This window comes from Pithys albifrons, chromosome 3 (genome assembly GCF_047495875.1).
Source record: "Pithys albifrons albifrons isolate INPA30051 chromosome 3, PitAlb_v1, whole genome shotgun sequence".
NCBI lineage: Eukaryota > Metazoa > Chordata > Aves > Passeriformes > Thamnophilidae > Pithys > Pithys albifrons.
Window position 1 is genome coordinate 24,329,799 of NC_092460.1, and position 18,926 is coordinate 24,348,724.

At 39.4% G+C, this 18,926-nt stretch overlaps 1 protein-coding gene across 4 annotated transcripts in view; it reads right to left on the bottom strand.

Annotated features, from left to right (window-relative positions):
• Window positions 1–3,885: 3,885 nt before the first annotated feature.
• POLR3B (RNA polymerase III subunit B) overlaps window positions 3,886–18,926 on the bottom strand; it is an 83,797-nt gene continuing 68,756 nt past the window's right edge. For 3 of the 4 annotated variants that reach the window (XM_071551025.1, XM_071551026.1, XM_071551030.1), the window contains 5 exons: window positions 18,154–18,257; window positions 17,141–17,307; window positions 14,739–14,852; window positions 9,010–9,183; window positions 3,886–4,444 (listed from right to left, as the gene is read on the bottom strand). In XM_071551025.1, coding sequence (XP_071407126.1) covers window positions 4,315–4,444; window positions 9,010–9,183; window positions 14,739–14,852; window positions 17,141–17,307; window positions 18,154–18,257 — 689 coding nt within the window. In that variant the 3' untranslated portion in view covers window positions 3,886–4,314. Of the gene's footprint in view, window positions 4,445–9,009; window positions 9,184–10,555; window positions 10,600–14,738; window positions 14,853–17,140; window positions 17,308–18,153; window positions 18,258–18,926 lie in introns of those variants that run through there. The other variant, XM_071551027.1, reaches the window with a different exon arrangement.

The window sequence follows — 18,926 nt, forward strand, 5'->3', positions numbered from 1 at the left end:
CTTCTAGCACAAGTTAGGTCTAAAACATGGATCCACTTTCTGGGTTTCTGAGCCTTAGACACAGAAACTGGAATCTGCATCCTCACCGTGCCTTGCACACGTTAAGCCTCCCAGCACTGATCCAGATAATAGCAAAGAGTCACCATCTGGCTGGATTTTACGGTTTGATGAAGTGTTCAGTTTTAAGGCAAGCACGTGTCTGGCACCTGGGGACCGTGGAGCCCTGATCCCAGTTCTGGCACAGTCTTTCTGTGGCCCTGGGCAAGTCACGTCCTCTTCAGAGGCGGGAACTCAAGTGCCCCATGGCCCTGCTGAAATGGCAATGGGTTGTAAAACAATCCTCAGCTCCAAGAGGAGGAGAGGCCGGCTGGAGGGGGCTCTCAGCAGCATTAAGCCAGCTCTGTGCCACAGTTCCAGAAGTGCCTGTACTGGGACACGGCTGAGGAGGGTCCTGTGGGTCACTGTGGAAGGGCTGCAAGCCAGGTAGGTTGTTTCAGGCTTGTGTTCCATCACACTAGGGCCATCCTTGTCCTCAGGAGCCTCAAGGCAGAGAAAAGAACAGACATTTTCAGCCTCTCTAGTTTGGTTTTACAGCTGCATGATGCCAGCTATTCTTGCTGTCAGGCTTTACAGGTGTGATCTGAGCAGGGCTTGCGAATCCATTTTCAGATGCACAGCACTATTCGTTAGTTTGCCATTTGTTATCACTAAACAATGAAATATTCTTCAGTCTTTACAGGCTTTCAATTATGACTTAGTCCTATTTTGCTATAAACCATAGATATTTTTCTATTTACCATTAGAAAACATGAGAAACTACATTGATTTCTCATCATCACGGGCCTATGTTTTTCATTGGTTTTCTTCCCTGTTCAATCAACAAGTAAGGAGTCCAAACAATTAAAAGCTCTCTTTGCTGCACATTGAAGGTTCTTGATAAGAAAGATAAAGACATTAAAAACAAAACCAATTGTGCTTAGTGGGACCCCTTTACTTTCCACATCTTAAAATCATTACATCTCAGTATGCCTATATTTCATAATATATCCTCTTTGAATGCCAAAATTGGCCAGTCTGGTTTAATTTTCTTCATAGTTTGTTTTTCTAGTTCCTATGTTTGGATATATTTACCTAAAGAAAAAAATAGGTAAAAAACTTGTATTATGTAAATTATTTGAAGTGAAACTGTTCTTCTGAACTTTAAACAAGTGACCTACCTTGCTCACAGTTCCAGAACCAGCCAAAAGCCCTGTGCTTTGCTCTGCCCCATTGCATTGCCAGCCCTGGCTTCATTCTGTTTTTCACAAACAGTAGGGCTGGACAGGTATAGTATACAATAGGGTACACAGCATTTAATCGTTTATCTGCAAAGTAAATAACAACTTAAATATACTCTATGGAGTTAGGTATCTTTTCTAACAGCTGCACACACCTCTAGCTTATATCAGAAAGTGGACTGTATTTGGCATTTCAGCTGGGTCTAATGCTTGTGACCTTCATGCTAAATAGCATTTCTAAAAAGTCTCTCCTGGACACTACATACAAGGAATAAAGAAGTTGCAATGGAATGAAAACTTCATGGTGGTTTCTCAGCCACAGCTCCTCATGCTAAAGCCATCAGATTATGTCAGGTGTTGTTCAGAATATCATATCGAATTTGGGAGTTAGATAGAGTCATGGCAGGGTTGATTTGGGCAAGTCTAGCTGTGGCAGTACAGCCGTGAGCTGACGTAAGACCTCTTTGTGAAGGCATTCATGGTATAAAAAGAGGGGGAGGGGAGATTGTCTGGGAAGATAATTCAAAGGGCTGCAAAGATGAGGGTCACCAGAGGAGAGTAATGTGACAGCTCTGGGGTTCTGAGAATGTATTTTACTTCATCAGTCCATGCAATAAAATTTTGGACATTCAAGATTCCTTCCTTGAATTGCCACTTTGATCATCCATATTCTAGGAATCCCTAGCTGTTCGCTCCACTTCTGCTGCTGGTTTTGTAATGGTTACTCCATTGCCACTTTTCTTGCAGGTTTCTTATTATGAAGATAGGCAGCCTCTTAGAGAGAGGCAAAAAGTAAAAATCAGAGTTCTAACCTAAATCTGCAATCAAATAAACCTCCTATGTATGCACAGGCTTAGGTTAGGCAGCAATGATGTGTAAATGGAATCCCCTACACCAGTTGATAGTGGGTGACTTTCATTTACTGCCAGACATGTCTAGTTTCTGTGTTCTACTGGATCCATCATTCTTAAGGCTGCTCCTTTCTTTCAAAATTTCAGCTATTACAGAGGATTTCTTTCAGCCTCACAAAACCATTCATCCCCACACTTTCATCAGCTTGAAGTAAACCAGCTGCAAGGTAGCTCCTCAAGCCCACATACATACCCATTCTCTCAATGGGGTTACTCATAAGCACACTCCTTTGCTCCTCTTTCATCTCTGCTGTATCTGATTAAATTTTCACAGGTGTAATTGTACACATTGCACAGTCTTTCATGTCCTGTAGCTCCGACCACCCAACCTAGGAGATCACTAAAGAGAGGACTGGCAAGCAAGAATCCTCAGTGAAGTTTCCTTGGTGCAGGCCAGCATGTAGCCTTAGAGGCTCACTCCCCCTGCTGGTGCTCCCGAGCCGCAGCTGGGCCATCTCAGGCACCAAAGCACAGGTTGTTCATGAGGTTGAGGTTTTTTGGTTAACCTCTTCTCCAGTTCAAAGCAGTATGTCACTCTCTTATAACTCTTTGTAAATAACCCTGAGCTGTTCAGATCCTGACAGAGGTGCTTCAAGAGCTTTTCCAAACCAGATGTACTGTGTTGACATTTGTGTTGTCATTAGCCCTATTGTAAATAAAAAGGAAAAACAAAAGAGAAGCAGAATCTATTTCTTCAGACTTGATTTTCAAGCCCAAGCACAAAATTACTAGTTTAAGCATTTTGGTGGAAGCTTAAAAAGCAAGCCTACTCAGGTTGGTGCTCATCTGTGCTCCTTAAGCAGCTAAGAGAACAGCATCAATGGGACTGCATGAACAGTATCAGGATCAACAGGGTATCAGGATCGGTGTGCACAATTCAGCCATATGAGGAGCCAAAGAGCAACCCAGGACTTTCAGGTCACAGGCAGCATTGTGTATCCTCACTGATTCAGAGTGCTGCTTTTCACTGAAGCACATGAGCATGCACAGACTTCACCTGGCCTTCAGTGGGACTACTCCTTTGCTTAAAAAGTTAACTGCATGCTTTACTGAGCAGGGACACAAGTAAGTTTAGGGTACTAAATGACTCTTAGTTCATCCACTGCGTTAGTTCTAGGCCTTAGATCTCATGAAAAAATTCAGCTGCTCCCTTTCTAAATCCTTTCAGGTCATTCAAACCTGCTTCACTGTTGGTGAGGGATTCCTTGTTTTTCATATGTTTGGGGGTTTTTTGTTCTTAAAAATCAGCTATGCCCATATTTTAAAAAAGTTCTAAAGTCCTATGACAACATACATCATTACCTAATGTTTGCAGCCTGTCTTTTCAGGGCTTTGAGCCAGAGTATTATCAAATATACTACACTCAGTAAGAACTGAATGGGTATTTGTAAGCTGCATTATGCACTTGCTATAAATGCAGTCACCTCCTCCCCTGAAATTCATGGAAACTGAGTGCATTTAGGTGAAAGCAGATTACCTGTACAATCACACCATTGCTTGCACACGAATGCACCTGCACATGGAAATGTCACTGAAAATGTCTGATCTCAAGTACTCAAAAAAGCAGTTTAATTTCTCTAAGCTTGACACTACTTAAGAAAATTTTAATGCTCTAAAAAATGCTTTAGGAATAGGAAAATGGTTTAGACATTATAAGGCTTCACCATCCTCATACAACTATCAACATACTGAGCCAGTATTATTTGAAATGTTTATTAGTCTTCCATATTACACTGGTCTGGAAAATATTTTTAACCTCTAAGAATAAGATGTGTATTTAGCTCAGTTTAAGCCCGAGTCCAGCAAAGACCTTTTCAAAAGCAAGCACAGGATTGTTTGAAGTGATCTTAGTGTTTTGCTGGGTCATGGCCTTATTCCATAATTCCCACACGGCCTGTTTACGACTAATCAAAGCTTTTGGAACTGCTCCTAGTTTATTTTACTGACAGCTTCTTCCATGTCCATTTAAAAATGGGGAAGATATGTAAAAAGGATTTCTCACTGTCTTGCAACTCCTTTATACGCACTCAGGTTTTGGAGTTATTCCTGTTCACCAAAAACCCCTCCCAGTTACATATGCTGGATTTCAATTCTTCAGGTATGTTTTCCCATCTTTTTCATCTTGTTCATTCATTGTACTTAGCTAGTTTTAACCTAGGTATGATGTTCATTGACTGCAGTTCTTGGAATAAGAGTTTACAGGCATAAGGTATGCGCAGGGAAGACACATGACACGATGATTTGCAGTAGTGGCACCTAGGGAAAGAAACAAAAAGAAAGTCAGAGTTGGTCCATAAATTAATTTCTGCAGAAAACAATTGTCACTAGCCACTGGTTTCTTTGTCCACTTGCATTTAAACACTGGCCTTAGTCCTAGAAAGCGCCAAGTGCTTGAGACATATTTTAGCATTTAAGTAAGTCATAACTTCAAGCTCTTAAATAATCTGACTGAAGTCAAAAGGAACTTAATGTTAAACTTGCACTTTTCTTGGAGGACAATGACAATGCTCAGGAGCAAACAGGACTGAATTCTTCACCACTCATGTAACTGTCAACACAAATTCAGCATTGCACAATGACAGAAAGGAGGTGAACAAAGCTAAGTGTTTATGAAAAAATGGTTAATGGTCTGGTTTCTGTCTTATATATAGGTCAGAAAAAGAAGATGCAGGAAGGAAGAAGGTTCTTTATATGCAATTTCACTTTATAACGTCTCAAATCATTTCACTTTCCAGAAAAGAAGTATCTCTTAATTTACATCGGTGTGAACAGGCAAAGATTTAGTCAAGATAGAAAACCCTTAAAACTGCTTTAACATACATTCTTTGTGCTCTTTGCTCAAATAATGATATATCATAAACTCGACTACATCAGGAATATATAGGCTAGTCACTCTGCCATCTTTCCAGTATTGGGACTCAAATTCAGTGGGGGTAGAAACTGTTTAAATTATTGAATATCTTACTCTGTGTATACACGAAGTAGATTAAAAATATTTCTTATAAATATCTTTATTCCCCTTATATTCCACCTTCTGGTTCTGGAGAGTTGAGAAAGCCAGTGGGGACACAGAGTGACTTAGCACTTCCTAATGGTCTAACAAAGCTCTTTTTTGGTTCCTGTGTTTCAAATTCCTATTTCTGGTATAAAGTCATAACAGTTTGAAGATCCAGTTAAGGAAGAATTAGCAAAACTTCTACAGCCTTCTGTGATACAGGATGAGACTGAGACACAACATCTACCATAAAGCAAATGTTTAGTCACTTGTTTCTATTACCAACAAACAGTTGGTAATAGACCTAGAGCATGTGGAAGTCAGTGGGGACAGGTCCAGTAAAGTTGGTAAACATCTTGGTTATGAGGGTTGGCATTAATCTTCCAGTTAATTTTTCAGAGTCTGCTACTTCTTTTACAAACAGAATTTCAGAGCATGTTGAAGAGCTGGTTATTTTCCAAGAACTTGACCTTCACGTATGTTTTGTTTGGTTTTTTCCTTTAAGCTAAATAGTTTTTAACCAACGGTACAGAAGTCTAAATTATATTTCTGCAGCTTGTGATGAGGATTTAAGCTTTATTTATTCCCAGTAATTGCTTTGGCTTTGTTTAAATCTGACTATAGGCAGTAAGAAGGTAATAGACTGAATTAGGTGTTTCCCCAGAACACACTTCTCCTGTAGACACTTTTACATAAGGGAAATATTAGCATGCCTTTAAAACAGAATAGACCTCAATTACAGGTTTACAACTATGCCCCTACTCCACATTTAAAGGGATAGGTACATTTTTATGGTGGGAGGAAGTGATCTGTTGTCTGATGATAATAAGCAAGCAGTTGCTCTCAATCAGAGCAGCCCTGCAAGCCTGATGAGACACAACTCTTCTGCTACGAAGAGATGTCTGGCATCCGACTACAGTCCCTGGGGACAGAGGAGCACAGTCTATTCACTAACCCAGGCTCAAAGCTCCACCATTCTAGGCCTGTCTTGGATGGGGACCACCCAGAAAGGTTAAGGTGCAACAAACACAAAACTGTGTCAAACAGAGATCACAGAAACAAGTACGTGAAAGACCATTTGGTACTGGAACTAAATTGGTTATGAAAAGGTAACTATGCCAAGATTGAATCTGAACCAAGAAGAAAATTTTTCTTCATGTATATTTTAAAATGCTCACACTCTGGGGATTAGAATAACTCCTCAATGTATCATCAAAAGAGGATCAAACTCTGCTCATTGCATTCAGTGGAGTTTTGCCCCTGACCATCTGTACAACAGCAAACTTGGAAAATTTGCATGAAACCAGTACCTCATAGTAAGTTTCAACTGCATTTTTTACAGGGACAAATTCTGTCACTGCCACAACAGCCTCCTTACCCATGAAAATACAATGTCAGGCCCCAGTGTGGATGTGCTGTTTTACTGTCTTGCAGAAAAAAATAGCCAGTCTGAAGGAAGGGCTCATCTTCCTTAAGACAAGTGCCTTTAACACTATCCAACAAACAATGTTTCTAAAAGGTTTCTTGCAGCAATGTCTTATTAATGCCAGAGTCACTGAAAAGGCCAGTTTGGAAGTTTCTCTTAATGACTCGGTCTCTTCTGTGATGCTCGTTATAGGGCCACTTGCTTCAGCTACTGGTAGACACAGCATATAATTTAGCAGACAATTCCTCTTATTGATTACTCTCACACATCAGACAGCTTTTCACAGAATCAGATTGCAAGAATGTCTGGCTCTGTTTGAGACGGTAGTTTCTTTCACAGTTATTTAAAGAGTTACTAAACTTTGATACAAACTTCAAAAAATGAAATGTATGAACAAAACCTTAAAAATAATATGTAGCATTTTTCTAAAGTTCAAAATCCTAATTTTTTTCAAGGCAGCCTCACTTCCCATGGACTCCAAAAATCTTCAAGGACTGCTCTCAAAGTCAAGGTCTTACTAAAAAAATAATTGAGCTACTTTTTTTAAGGCAATACTTCACACTGTTAGAAGTGGTTGGTTGTTTGACTTAGGACATGTCCTTCCTTTCACACAACTTCCTTCAACTGTTATTTGCAATGCAGTAGTTTTAAGAGACCTGGATCAGAAAATGGCCTCAGTTCTTACATACAGTGAACACACACTCAAGAATAACAGGACTCTCAAGAAGAGTTACGGCACAAAATCCAGCAGGGCCATGTTCAACTAAAGGTCATGAACCACAACAGGATGCACAGAGTAGGCCTCATCTCTCCTCCGGATTACAAGTGTTTACCTACCTCTGCCTGAACTTCTGCTCCATAAAGAGCAGAACCACTGCTGTTACCAGACAGATGTGCTGCCTGGTTCCTGGCCAGAAGCCACATGCTTCAGCAGAACAGTCTGACTGAGGGCAGATATCATAGCTGTCACTTCTACACACCCACAAACTGAGAACACACCTTGTTTTCCTACTTCATTATATTATGGAAAAACCACTCTTGAAGCACTGAAATGAATAAAGTTCAATTTCCTGCCTCTTCTGATAGATAGATATTGATATCCAATGGCAAGTTTCCAACAATGTTCTTTTGAGGTGTTTAGAAATAAATCTTTCTCCTCATCCTTCCAACTCTCCATCTTTCCCCACCCTAAATATTAGAGTAACCTGTAACTTGGGCTTACACTATGTATTTTTGCCTCTCCTAGTCATGGGATTCCAGATCAGCTGTTTTTGCAAATCTTGCAAGAACATTGTATCTCAAATTCCTATTGGTCTCATAAGTCTGTTTTTCTGCCTGGCTAAAACAAAAACAAGCTTAAGCAAAGTGTACCCCTCACCCCTAAAGAACATCACCAGAAGTTTGCCTATCTTCTAATAACAGTGGCGCTGTTTTCGGCATACTACCAGGCAACTTGAAATCTGGCATCTCAAAATTGCTGAAGAGAAAAGCTGGCTAAAGCAAAGCCCACAGTGTTACACATGGTGAGCTCCACATAGCTTTGACATCCAGTTTTATGCTTCCCTTACATAAAAAACATGTCTTGTTGGAGACAAACTCAGTACTGGCTTAGGTCTCAGAATAAGACGGCAAGAACATTACTAGTCTAGAGAGAAGTTTCTTAGGGACAAAGCAGAAGTCAGCTGAATTTCAAACAGACAGCACTTGCCTATCAAATTTCATGGTGCACTTGTCTTATGCTTCAAGGAGGAACTCCTTGTTTTACAAGACTACAAAGCAAATGGCATTTGGGAGGGGCACAGCATAGGCATGGGATTATGACCTCAATACCTAGAGAACAAGAAAGCAGGGGATGTTGCTTTCTTTTCCTATTATTCAGTGCCCACTCTCTCTTCAGCCTTGTGAAGTCTGACATGTGATTGTACTACCAGAGAGATCTGTGACTAGCCCAGATACTCATCTCATTTCTGATGGCAGAAACGTCAAGTACATTGACACAGCTACTTTACCCTTTTCAAAAAATAGATGATATACAGGATTGGGCATTTGACAATCCCTTGCAAAGGTGGGATGGAAGGTCAGCAGACACACTGAAAGAAACCTTTCCCACGAGCACAGCTAGCTGTGGGAGAGAATATCTGTGCTCCCACAACAGGAGCAATCCCTGGCTGATTGAGTACACACTCAATTTAGTACTAACTTCAATCAGACATCAACAAAGAGCCATCCCCTCTCACCAATTTTCCAAATACCAATTTAGAGCATTGACACTGCTTTGATTAAGATGTATGGAACTGTTAACTGGTGTCTGTGAGCACTTGCAAACTCAGAAACACTATACCCAAGGGCAAGGTTCTGTTGCATAGAGCCACATTTACTAAGTACCACTTGACAACTTACCAGCCAGAGTACCCCAGCAAGCCACACTGTCCACAAACATCCACTTCAAAGGCATCACTTGAAATCATCAGTCTCTCCAATAAAAGCATGCTGGCTCCATAACCTATCAAACAATCCCGTTCCATCTCTCCAAGACGTAAACCACCATCACGAGATCGACCTTCAGTGGGTTGCCTTTGAAATAAATATTTGAAAAGATACAGTAAGTATTCCAGAACATGCATTCTACGACTCTAGGAATGCCTGTCTTCAAGCTATTGGAACAGTACAAGATCAATGGACAACAGCAATCTACAAACCAGAGCTGCTCATCTCACAAATATGTTGCTCCCGCACTAGCAATATGATGTAGTTTATTTAGTTCTGTGAATGGCAACTGCAGCATCAGGCCACAGCTCTTTACCTCACAGAATGTAACTCAGTAAGTGAAAACAAGAAGATATAGAACAGTACTCAAGACAATCGAGACACAGATTTGGCACTTTTTTTTTATGAGACATTCATTATAGTTTGTAGCTAAAGAATGAAACAATATTCACCAGCTAATAAATCAACCATCGACCTAATGTTTCAGTTGAACTACAGCTAAGCCTAAATTATTAAAAAAATGTTTTGGATGTGGAAGAGAATATCAAAATAGATCAGCAGGCAAGTAGTACACATATTGCTAACTCATTATTGAAATCCTACTTTTTATTTCTTAAGTAATATTTATCTAGTTTATTTTTTTTTCATGCATGATGGTTAATAGAATGATTTTTGTATTATATGGGTTCCTGGTTTTCTAGTTCCTCAACACAAGTCAAACTCCTATTTACTGTTTGGGAAGATTCCCTGTCCTTACGCTGCCAGAGGAAAGTTTTAAAAAAGCAATGTAAGTATCCACTAAAGATGTGGGGTAAAAAGGTAAGTTACAATGTATTATTTAACATTTAGACTACTTAAGCCAATTTTTTTGTTGGAAAAAGTGAAAACTTTTAACCTCTTCTTTGTCAAACAGCAGTTTTGTGCACCATCAGTTCTACTCTCATGTACTAGCACAATGCTCTAAGTACTTCAGTTGTAAGTATTAAACTATGAAGCAAAACCAATCCTACATTCCTGAAGCACTAATATATTGTACTAAATACATTTAATATATATTTATTAAATATTTCCATCTTAGTATATTCCTTGAAACAAGACAGCAAAAAGAAGAAACTTTAAAAATGAGACTTAGCAGCTCAGTGAAACCTGATGTTTACATGCTGTGTCTGATGCCTGTAGCAGTGTACTTCTCCTAGAATATTCAGTGACAGATCTGGCCTATAACTTTTGAAGTATATTTTGTTTGCATTTTTTCAAACAACCGTATTTGTTAAGTGTACTAAAGATATTAAAGAAAAGGTTTTGCCAACTTATTGCAACTCAGAGAAAAGGATTTATAACAGCCTTCAACATCTAATAATCTTTTGTAACAAGTTAAAAATATACTTAATTTCCAGATCAAAATATCTTCTCAAGATAGAAGTTGTATTTATTTTTAAGGGGAAGCAGTTTCTCTTACTTTGACCACACTGGAACCATTCATGTAACCTTCTGTTTTTCCCGCTGTTGGGAGAATGAATAGAGTTGTTTACATCCTGATTAAACTCCGCAGGGCCCCCTCCCCAGATCATGGCACCATCACTGCTCAGATGTGTTTTAAAGGGCTAACCCTGTGGCGAATGCAGTTTCTCTTCTGAAGTCCCAAGAGGCAGATTTTAAAATCAGTTTGGACCTCCAATGATACAGGCATTTGCTGCAGTGCTAGAAGTGCCTGAGTTCTTTTTACAAACTTTACAAATTTTATAATATTATTTAATGGATAAGCCTACTTTTAGAAGTTTCACCAGGTGCTGTTCCACAGGATAAAATGACAAAATAGCTTTACAAACATGAGCCCAAAAAAAGTATCAACCCAGTGGGAGGATAAAAAATTATGAAATGAAACGTTATGGTATCTCAACTCCATGGGCTGATATGCCACAGGTTTTCCAACAGATACGGGATGAAGATTTCTAAGGCAGAAATCCCATTAAAAATATAAAAAGGTCTTCAAAACAAAAAAACCCAAACCAACTTGAACTTTAAGCTTTTAAGTGTTTCACTCCCACTGTCAGTATGATCTCATTAAAAGAAAACAAAACAGAAACTTCTCTACTTAAAAAGTAGTTTTCTTAAGTACCAACAATTTCAGTATTGAGATTGGGCCTTTGAAAGGAGTTTATCTTCTACTTTCTAAGTCTATCAGATTCTTCTTCCAGCTCACATGGTTTTAAAAATTACTTACAACCAAAAGTTGTTTATTATGTTAAAACAGTATTTATGAAGCATTTGAGCTTCCCCTTTCCCGCCACACACACGTGCACTGCAGTTGTTGCCCTAAGCAACTAACTTCTTTCTTTATTCTAAATACAACACCAGAAAATAATGCAGACTCTTGAAAATAAAATTGGGAATATCATTAAACGAGATATTTTAATATGAAGAAAAAAAGGTAAGTTCTTAAAACACCTAAATGCTAAATAAAAAAAGCAGTGATACTTTAAATAAAAAATAAGGCCAAGTGATCTTCCTTCTATTTAACCGATGCCTTTAGAAAAAGCATAAAACAATTAACTTCAGTGTTTTAAAGCACATTAAGAATTTATTGGCACTAATTCTGCATTTTCTGCAAGAACAGTGGGTTCAACTCAATGGTCTTATTCCTTGTTTCACTGGCCAGTGGGGGGAAACAAGTCTACCCCTATGAATGAAAGTAGGCCTTGTAGGTCTCAGCAGATCTCCCTTGTGCCTGTTAGGGAAAAGCAGTGGCTAATTGAAATGGAGTTGTCTCCTGAAACACTGATCTCCAAGAAGTGGAGTAGTACCTAAAAAACTCTGCCTGAAGCAGCAGGGCCCCACTGTGCCCTCCCAGCCCCAGAGCCCTGACCAGTGTCATCACATTTCTCCCCTGCAGTACAACAGGAATTGGCTCTGACAATGTCCATCAGAACAACAATGCATGTAGAAAGCTTATGGTGCTCTCCTGTAAGAAAAACCAAAAGCAGTTTAGCCATTAAAAAGATTAAGCAGAACTGGGTATCTCGCAACACTATATATAGAACTATGTTATAAGTTAATTGTCAACTACTCCTGGCATTGAAAATAAGTACTGCAGTTCATTTAACTAGTATCAGTTCAGAGGGCAACATCCTGGTGGGTTTTGACTGTGATGACAAAAAGTGCTGCCTTGCAATTCTACAAAGTCTTGTTTTAATCAGAACAATAGCTAGAAACTGTGATGTTCAAGAATCTCAAGTCTTCTGCTGTATTCCAGATGGAAATACAGCTTTGCTCTGTCAGTTAAGGTACATTTGATATATAATAAAACACATTTCAAGACAGTGACAGCCAAATTCCACATTGGAAGCTGTTACAGGATTACTTTTAAAATCAAAAAAGAATGTTAGATGCAATCTACTCTCCAGGAAGTGCAATGGATGATAAAACAATAGTGAGTATGAAAGCTGGCAAAGCAGACTGTGTGCAGAGCCAGTGGCAATAACAAATGTTTAATTAGTGGAGGAGAAAAAACAAAATTCCTAAAAGACTAGTGAAGAGGCAGCATAAATTGAACATCAGTAGTCAGATAAAGAGCCCTAGTTACACAGTATGATGCTACTGACTGGAACAAAGAATTTACAGAAAGTATGGGGTGGGGAAATACCACCTTCATCTTTACATATAAGCATTATGATGACTTGGGATTTAGGTTTCATTTAAACTCAGTATTTCTGAAGAGCTGAGAAGTTGGGAGACAGTACAAAAGCAGATCAGGGATTTGGGTGAGACAGGAGTTCCAGCAAACCCTGTGCACTGTTAGCTAAGACTGAGAGTTTTCATTTTCATCTGAAGCACCAATAAAATGCCTAACACACAGAAGAACAGAAAATGAGGCAGACAGCCTACTATTTGGGAATATGATTTATGTTCATATAAGCAAGCAGCTGTGGTAGGAAATAATGGTTGTGCTACACTTGCTTTTCTCAATGTCGTTGATGGAAAAGTTCAGACAAGAATTACAAAAACTTCTAATGCTTTCTTTCCCTGCTATTTACTTCTGTGGAAAATTCGAGACAACTTCAGTTTGCGCTAGAGGCAGCACGAGGCTGGAAAGTAAAAAAAAAGAAAGATACCTCTGCATCAAGTACAGCACAGACCTCCTCCTCCATTCCCTAACAGCACATCAGCACACTGAAGCTGCACCCATTCAGGACAGACCTGCTAACTTCTGCACACAGACAAAGCAAAAGAAGTGCACCTGCACATGGTAAGAGGCATAAAAATAAATGAAGAATTAAAGAATATGAATGATGCTTGTTATAGGGAAGAGTAAGGGCAGGATAGACAAGACTGTGCTTAAATCTTAAAAACAGTAGAAAGATTTCTACTGTCAGAATCTGCACAAATTTCGACTGGTCAAAGAGTTACCACCATGCAGCCAATGAGGTACAAGGGAGTACATAATAGTCCAGAACAACTGGCAAGGGACATTTGGAATAATCTTTGCTAGAATATTCAAGACTATCTGGAAATTAATTTTCTGGCAAATTTTAGCATATTATCCTACTGTGATAGAGAGAAGTGAACTAAAAGAACCACTAGAAGCATCTCCAAAGCAAAGCCTGTGCCACTAAACTCTTTATCTCCAAAGCAAAGCCTGTGCCACTAAACTCTTTTTTGTGAGTAAGGAATATCAGCAGTTTAGAACATGAGCACAAGCAGCCATAGAACTTGGCTTTAAGGAGAACAAGTACGTAGCACCAGTAAAAGCAGGAGGCTTCAAATTCTCCAAAGGGTCCAGATAATATAAATCCATCTCCAGGGGCTTATATTACCTATTACTGTGAGTACATCTGCTTGACTTCAAAATTTGACACCAGAAAACACCAACACGGTAAGCAATCTTTTTGTTGGAAAGAAAATGAAGTCCAGGCTTAGTGCAAAGATCATGATTCCAAAGGAACTGAGAGCATGTCTGTAATGGGGCAAATAAAAATGAAGATTCACAGCTGGAATCTCTGTAATCTTCACAATTTATTTGTGTGAAAGTTGGTATTGAATGATAACTGTGAAGTGGCACATACAAGCCTAAATTCAGTTTTAGAGCTGAACAGAAGAGTCTGCAAGGCAGAGTACAGTAAACCAGGGCTGCACATTATTCTAATGTTTGCTTGCACTATGCTAGGGCCAATGCATTTGCTTTGTCTTGACAGGCAAAGACAGGGGCTGCATCAATATTAACCTGCTGTTTATCAAAGTATGGTCAAAAGACATTAGAAAAAATGTCTTCCTTCTGCTTATAACCAATTTTGTAAAAGTACAAATTTTAAAATAAAAATAAACCTTCTAAAATACCTATGATACAAACAATCTGATAGGAGTGGGCTACACTGTGCACTGTGATTCAGCAGATGGTATTTTTACCAACTAACAAGTTTGAGAAGTAAACTCAGTTTTGGATCACAGGAGCACATCTGGACATTCAGAACAACCTCCTGCCACAATCTACTATGAGAGCTTTTAGTCTGCAACAGTGTAATTACATGCCATTGCATTTTATGTCAAGTATCAGCAGGTAAATAAACTTTGTTTCATACCCATCATTCAGCTGGATACATTTCTTGAATGCACACAACAATTTTGTGCTTAGCCTGTAACGATACCTGGTGAGCACTGCTCTGGGTCCTCGAGCTCTTGCATGCATTTTATCCAACACCATGTGCTTTAGCTTCTGGTAATACACAGGGCCAAAATAGATATATGCTTCCAAAGGTTCCCTGAAAGAACAAAAACCAAAACAACCCAAATATTCACAGTTAGCACACATCTACTTTAAGAGAGACAAGAATGTCGTGCACAGGAGAAATTAAAAACATTTTTGAAATCATGAGTACTATAAAAATGTGTTTGGGCTTTCTGAGCAATCAGTCTGAACCCCAGTCCCAGGGAACCCTTCTGAACACAAGAGCAGTACACTTCCAACACCACATGTTGTACACCACTGCTGTACCCTCTCCAGTGAAGAACAAGCTCCTGAACTCTGGTCCTACACTGGGCAGACATGCTGCTATAGCTGCAGGTACCTGCCTCAGCTGTACTATGGTAAGTCTCTCCTCTGCCTGCACAGGAGTGTTTCAACAGTGTCATCACTAACCAATACAGACTGTAAATGTGTTAGACCCTAAAGAGTGACTTAGGGTGTTTCTATTTACATTCCTTCACAAAGGTAAGCATATATGTAAACAAATAAATGCAGCATAAATGCTCAAAACATCCTTTTTGTAGGAACACTTTAAGAAATTTGTATTTGTAAGAATCTGTTAACACTGGCACATCATGAGCCTGACAGTGTTCTCATCCCCTTGATTCTCCCTGCACACCACTCTGAAGCACAACCCTAGACCCAGGTGGGTGAAAGCCCTCCTTGAGTGGCTGTGCCTCAGCACAGCTGCCCCTGCAGCACTGCTCAGCATCCATGGGACAAAAATCGCTGTCCTGGCTGGCACTGGGGGCTCGGATAAGCTGGGTAAAGGGCTCTGAGGACCATGTTTAGGCACTTGCATCAGCTGAGGAACATCTGTAAGCAATACAGAGAGTGTTACTCCATTCTATGAGCTGTAGTAATGGCAAAAGATTTCTGTGTTAAAAACAACCCCAACTGTGAAAACAGAGTAAGCGTTTAAAGATCAGAAAGTGACAGTGAAAAGCACTCAGTCATTTCCCAGCTACCACCTTCAGCCCACTTACCACCTTCAGCACCAAGAATGAACAGATTTAACATAGACAGATTCAGCACGGCCACTGATTCGTTTAAAAAAAATAAAAATGTATCTACAATGTGAAAACAAGGAGAAGACAAGAGTATTGCACCTCCCTTTCAGAGTCATTACTGACATTATGCAGTATTATTCCAAAAGCTGATTATTAAAGAAAATAAGAAAACTTAACTAGACATTTGAAATTTGCAAGCTTTCCCACTGTTAGGAAATCTTCCTTCAAATTTCATAACAAACAGATTAAGCCTGTGAAATTTGATGGGAAAAAAACCATCAGTATCCTAAGCAAAGTCTCTAAATAGGGCACTACAAAGTTGAAGTTTGGGGACGGGTGAGTTTTAGAGCTAGAGAAATTTATTCTCCCTAGGAAACATGACTAATCAAATTTTTTAAAACCCACCACGGTACATCAATAGAAAGTGTTTCAAACACCAGAATATTCGATATGCAATTTATGGAATATGGAGTGAATATAGAAAACAAAATCATATCTCTGAAACAAAAAGAGAAGCAACATATGGAATAAGTTGCTAGGAAAGGCAAATAAAATAAAAAGTATATAAAAAAAACTTGTAAAAGAACCTAAACTTGTTCCTTGAGAAGAAGGGAACTGGGAGGATAATAAAAATAGCAAGAAGGTAGGATTAAGATATATTTTGGAAGGGCAGGCATGTGAAGCCATATGGCCTTTTCCTGTTCTTAAACTATCTTACGTTCTTTGAACTCTGCGTCTTAGAAGCCAGTCTGATCAACACAGCAGGAAGTTTGTAGACTAGAGTATTAAGCCTGACTGAAACACTGTATAATTGGAAGAAGAAAAAAAAAGATAAAGGAAACAAGAGAGCACACAGAATATTCTCAAGGAAGAGATGCTTGCCTCCAAATCTGTATTTACAGTACTATTAAAGTTAATGTGAAAATGCTTATCTCATTCTAAGCCTATATAAGACTTTCTGCCAACAGAAACTTCAAATTTCTTACAATCTGTCAGAAAGGAAACCTTGATTTTAGCTTTTTTGTCAGTCAATAAAATCCAGGAAATTTTCATATGTACCACAAGGACCATTCCCATTATGCAACATGTACACTAGTAATTCTTAAAATGTGGAACCACAAAATACTCCTAAGAAAAAGAAAGCACACCATTCTTCATCCCCTTTTCTCCATCTCACAGAGCAGCTTGCAAGTAAGAGAAAGTTCCTGCTCTGAGGCATAAGATTTTTCAGATGTGTCTCAACAGGATTTCCCTACTCTCCTGAAAAACGTAAATCTATACAGCAGATTCTTACCCAGTGATACCAGATGTTACGTAGTCCTTCCCTAGGTAGTTATAACCATGGCGAATAAGATCTTCACACACGTCCTTAACTTTACTGCCGCCAAAAGCTGTTCCATAGTGAAATCTGCCATCGAGGACCCCAGCCTTTCCAGCTAGGAGTTCAATTAACTTTCCTACCTGTGCAAAGAAAAGCAGAGTTAACAGCCTGGTCACTAGTATGGGCACAGTGCTGGATTGCTCATAGCAGAAGTTTGTCACACAAAGTGACCGACATGGCAGCCTGGGTTATTCCATGCAAAGGAAGGAGTGGAAGAAGCCCAAGAACAGGGAGTACTCTTGTGTGAAGAGGGAAAACTGGACTCATGGCAGTTCCACTTTTTCCAGTTGTCTAGAAAATGAGCAGCATCCAGTGTGGCCTTCTGCTGTAGGAAACAGCCTCAAAGACCAACAGGGTGCAGTGCAGCAGGGGAAACAAAAGGGGAGACACTAACAAAGGAAAAAAGATCAGAGGTTTTACGAAGTAATTAGTGAGGTCCCATATAAAGGTGAGGTATTTAGTGTGACCCTGCAGCACAGGTGCAAGACTTGCATCAGTTCCAAGGAGGCATGTATAATGTAAGAAGTCTAGATATACAGCTCTAGAACTGTAATTAAACCTCCTCTCCAACCTTCCTCTCACAGTCCCAGACAGCTTAGTGAGCACAGGCAATAAGAGGGAGAGGAAGGAATTCTCAAACAGAAAAGGTGCAAGTAAACTATTTGGTTGCACTCCTCTTAGCTTGTTACAGAAGAAAATGAGAACGATGCACAAACAGCCTGCATCCCTACTCCTTTTATAGTCAGATGTTTCAAAACATGTGACATGGAGGGCTGAATACTTATAGGAGAGCAAGTGTGTGGCATGATGACTGGAGAACATTCTCAGTGAACTCAGGCTTCAAGCTTTTTTGTCTCTTCTGGCTAACTTCCTTCTCTTTCCCTATTGGGGGACACTGTCTCTTTAATTGTAACATAACCACTGACCGTCATACGCGATGGGAAGCCATGAGGGTTCATTATGATATCTGGACAGATTCCTGTATCGCAAAATGGCATGTCTTCCTGAGGAACAATCAGTCCACACACCCCTGCAGAAGAGAAAACATTTCAATTCACAAAACAGAAAACCACCAACAGGGTTGATGCTCATCACCAGATTTTCTTTAGTGTTTTCCTCCTCCTCCTCTCTTTCTCATGGATCACTTTTTTACCCAGATTCATTACCATGACCAGTGCTCCCAATCTGCAACTAGAAGAGAGCCCTTGTGACGGGACTGGCAAAATTAGCATACCCTTACATAATGCTCTCAGTGATTTGTGAGCTAGCAAATGAGTAAAGAAAGCTCAGTTTTCAGAGGCAACCAGAAACTTCTGTCCAGTCAGACTGGAATATCTCAAGGGAGACCTGGTTTGTAAAGCCCATGCTATAATTTCCTGAAAAAAAAATAAAGAAAGGTGGCCTCGTACAGTATCTCTTTGGGCATACAAAATTATTACTGATTTGAAATTTGTTTATCATATGTATCTTTGGTAAATATTGTCAATAAAAACACATCATGTCAGGACTTTGACAACAACTGAGAGGTTATAAACAGGGGAAAATTAATTAAAAAAACCAAGAAAGATTTTTTCAGTTAGCATTCATTTGCTGAGCAAAGACTGCTTTTGATGAGTTACAAAGTACAATCCACTCCCAGACTGCTTTTATTTTGTCAGTCCATGAATACAAACTGTCCCTTTAAAAGCTTTGGAAGATT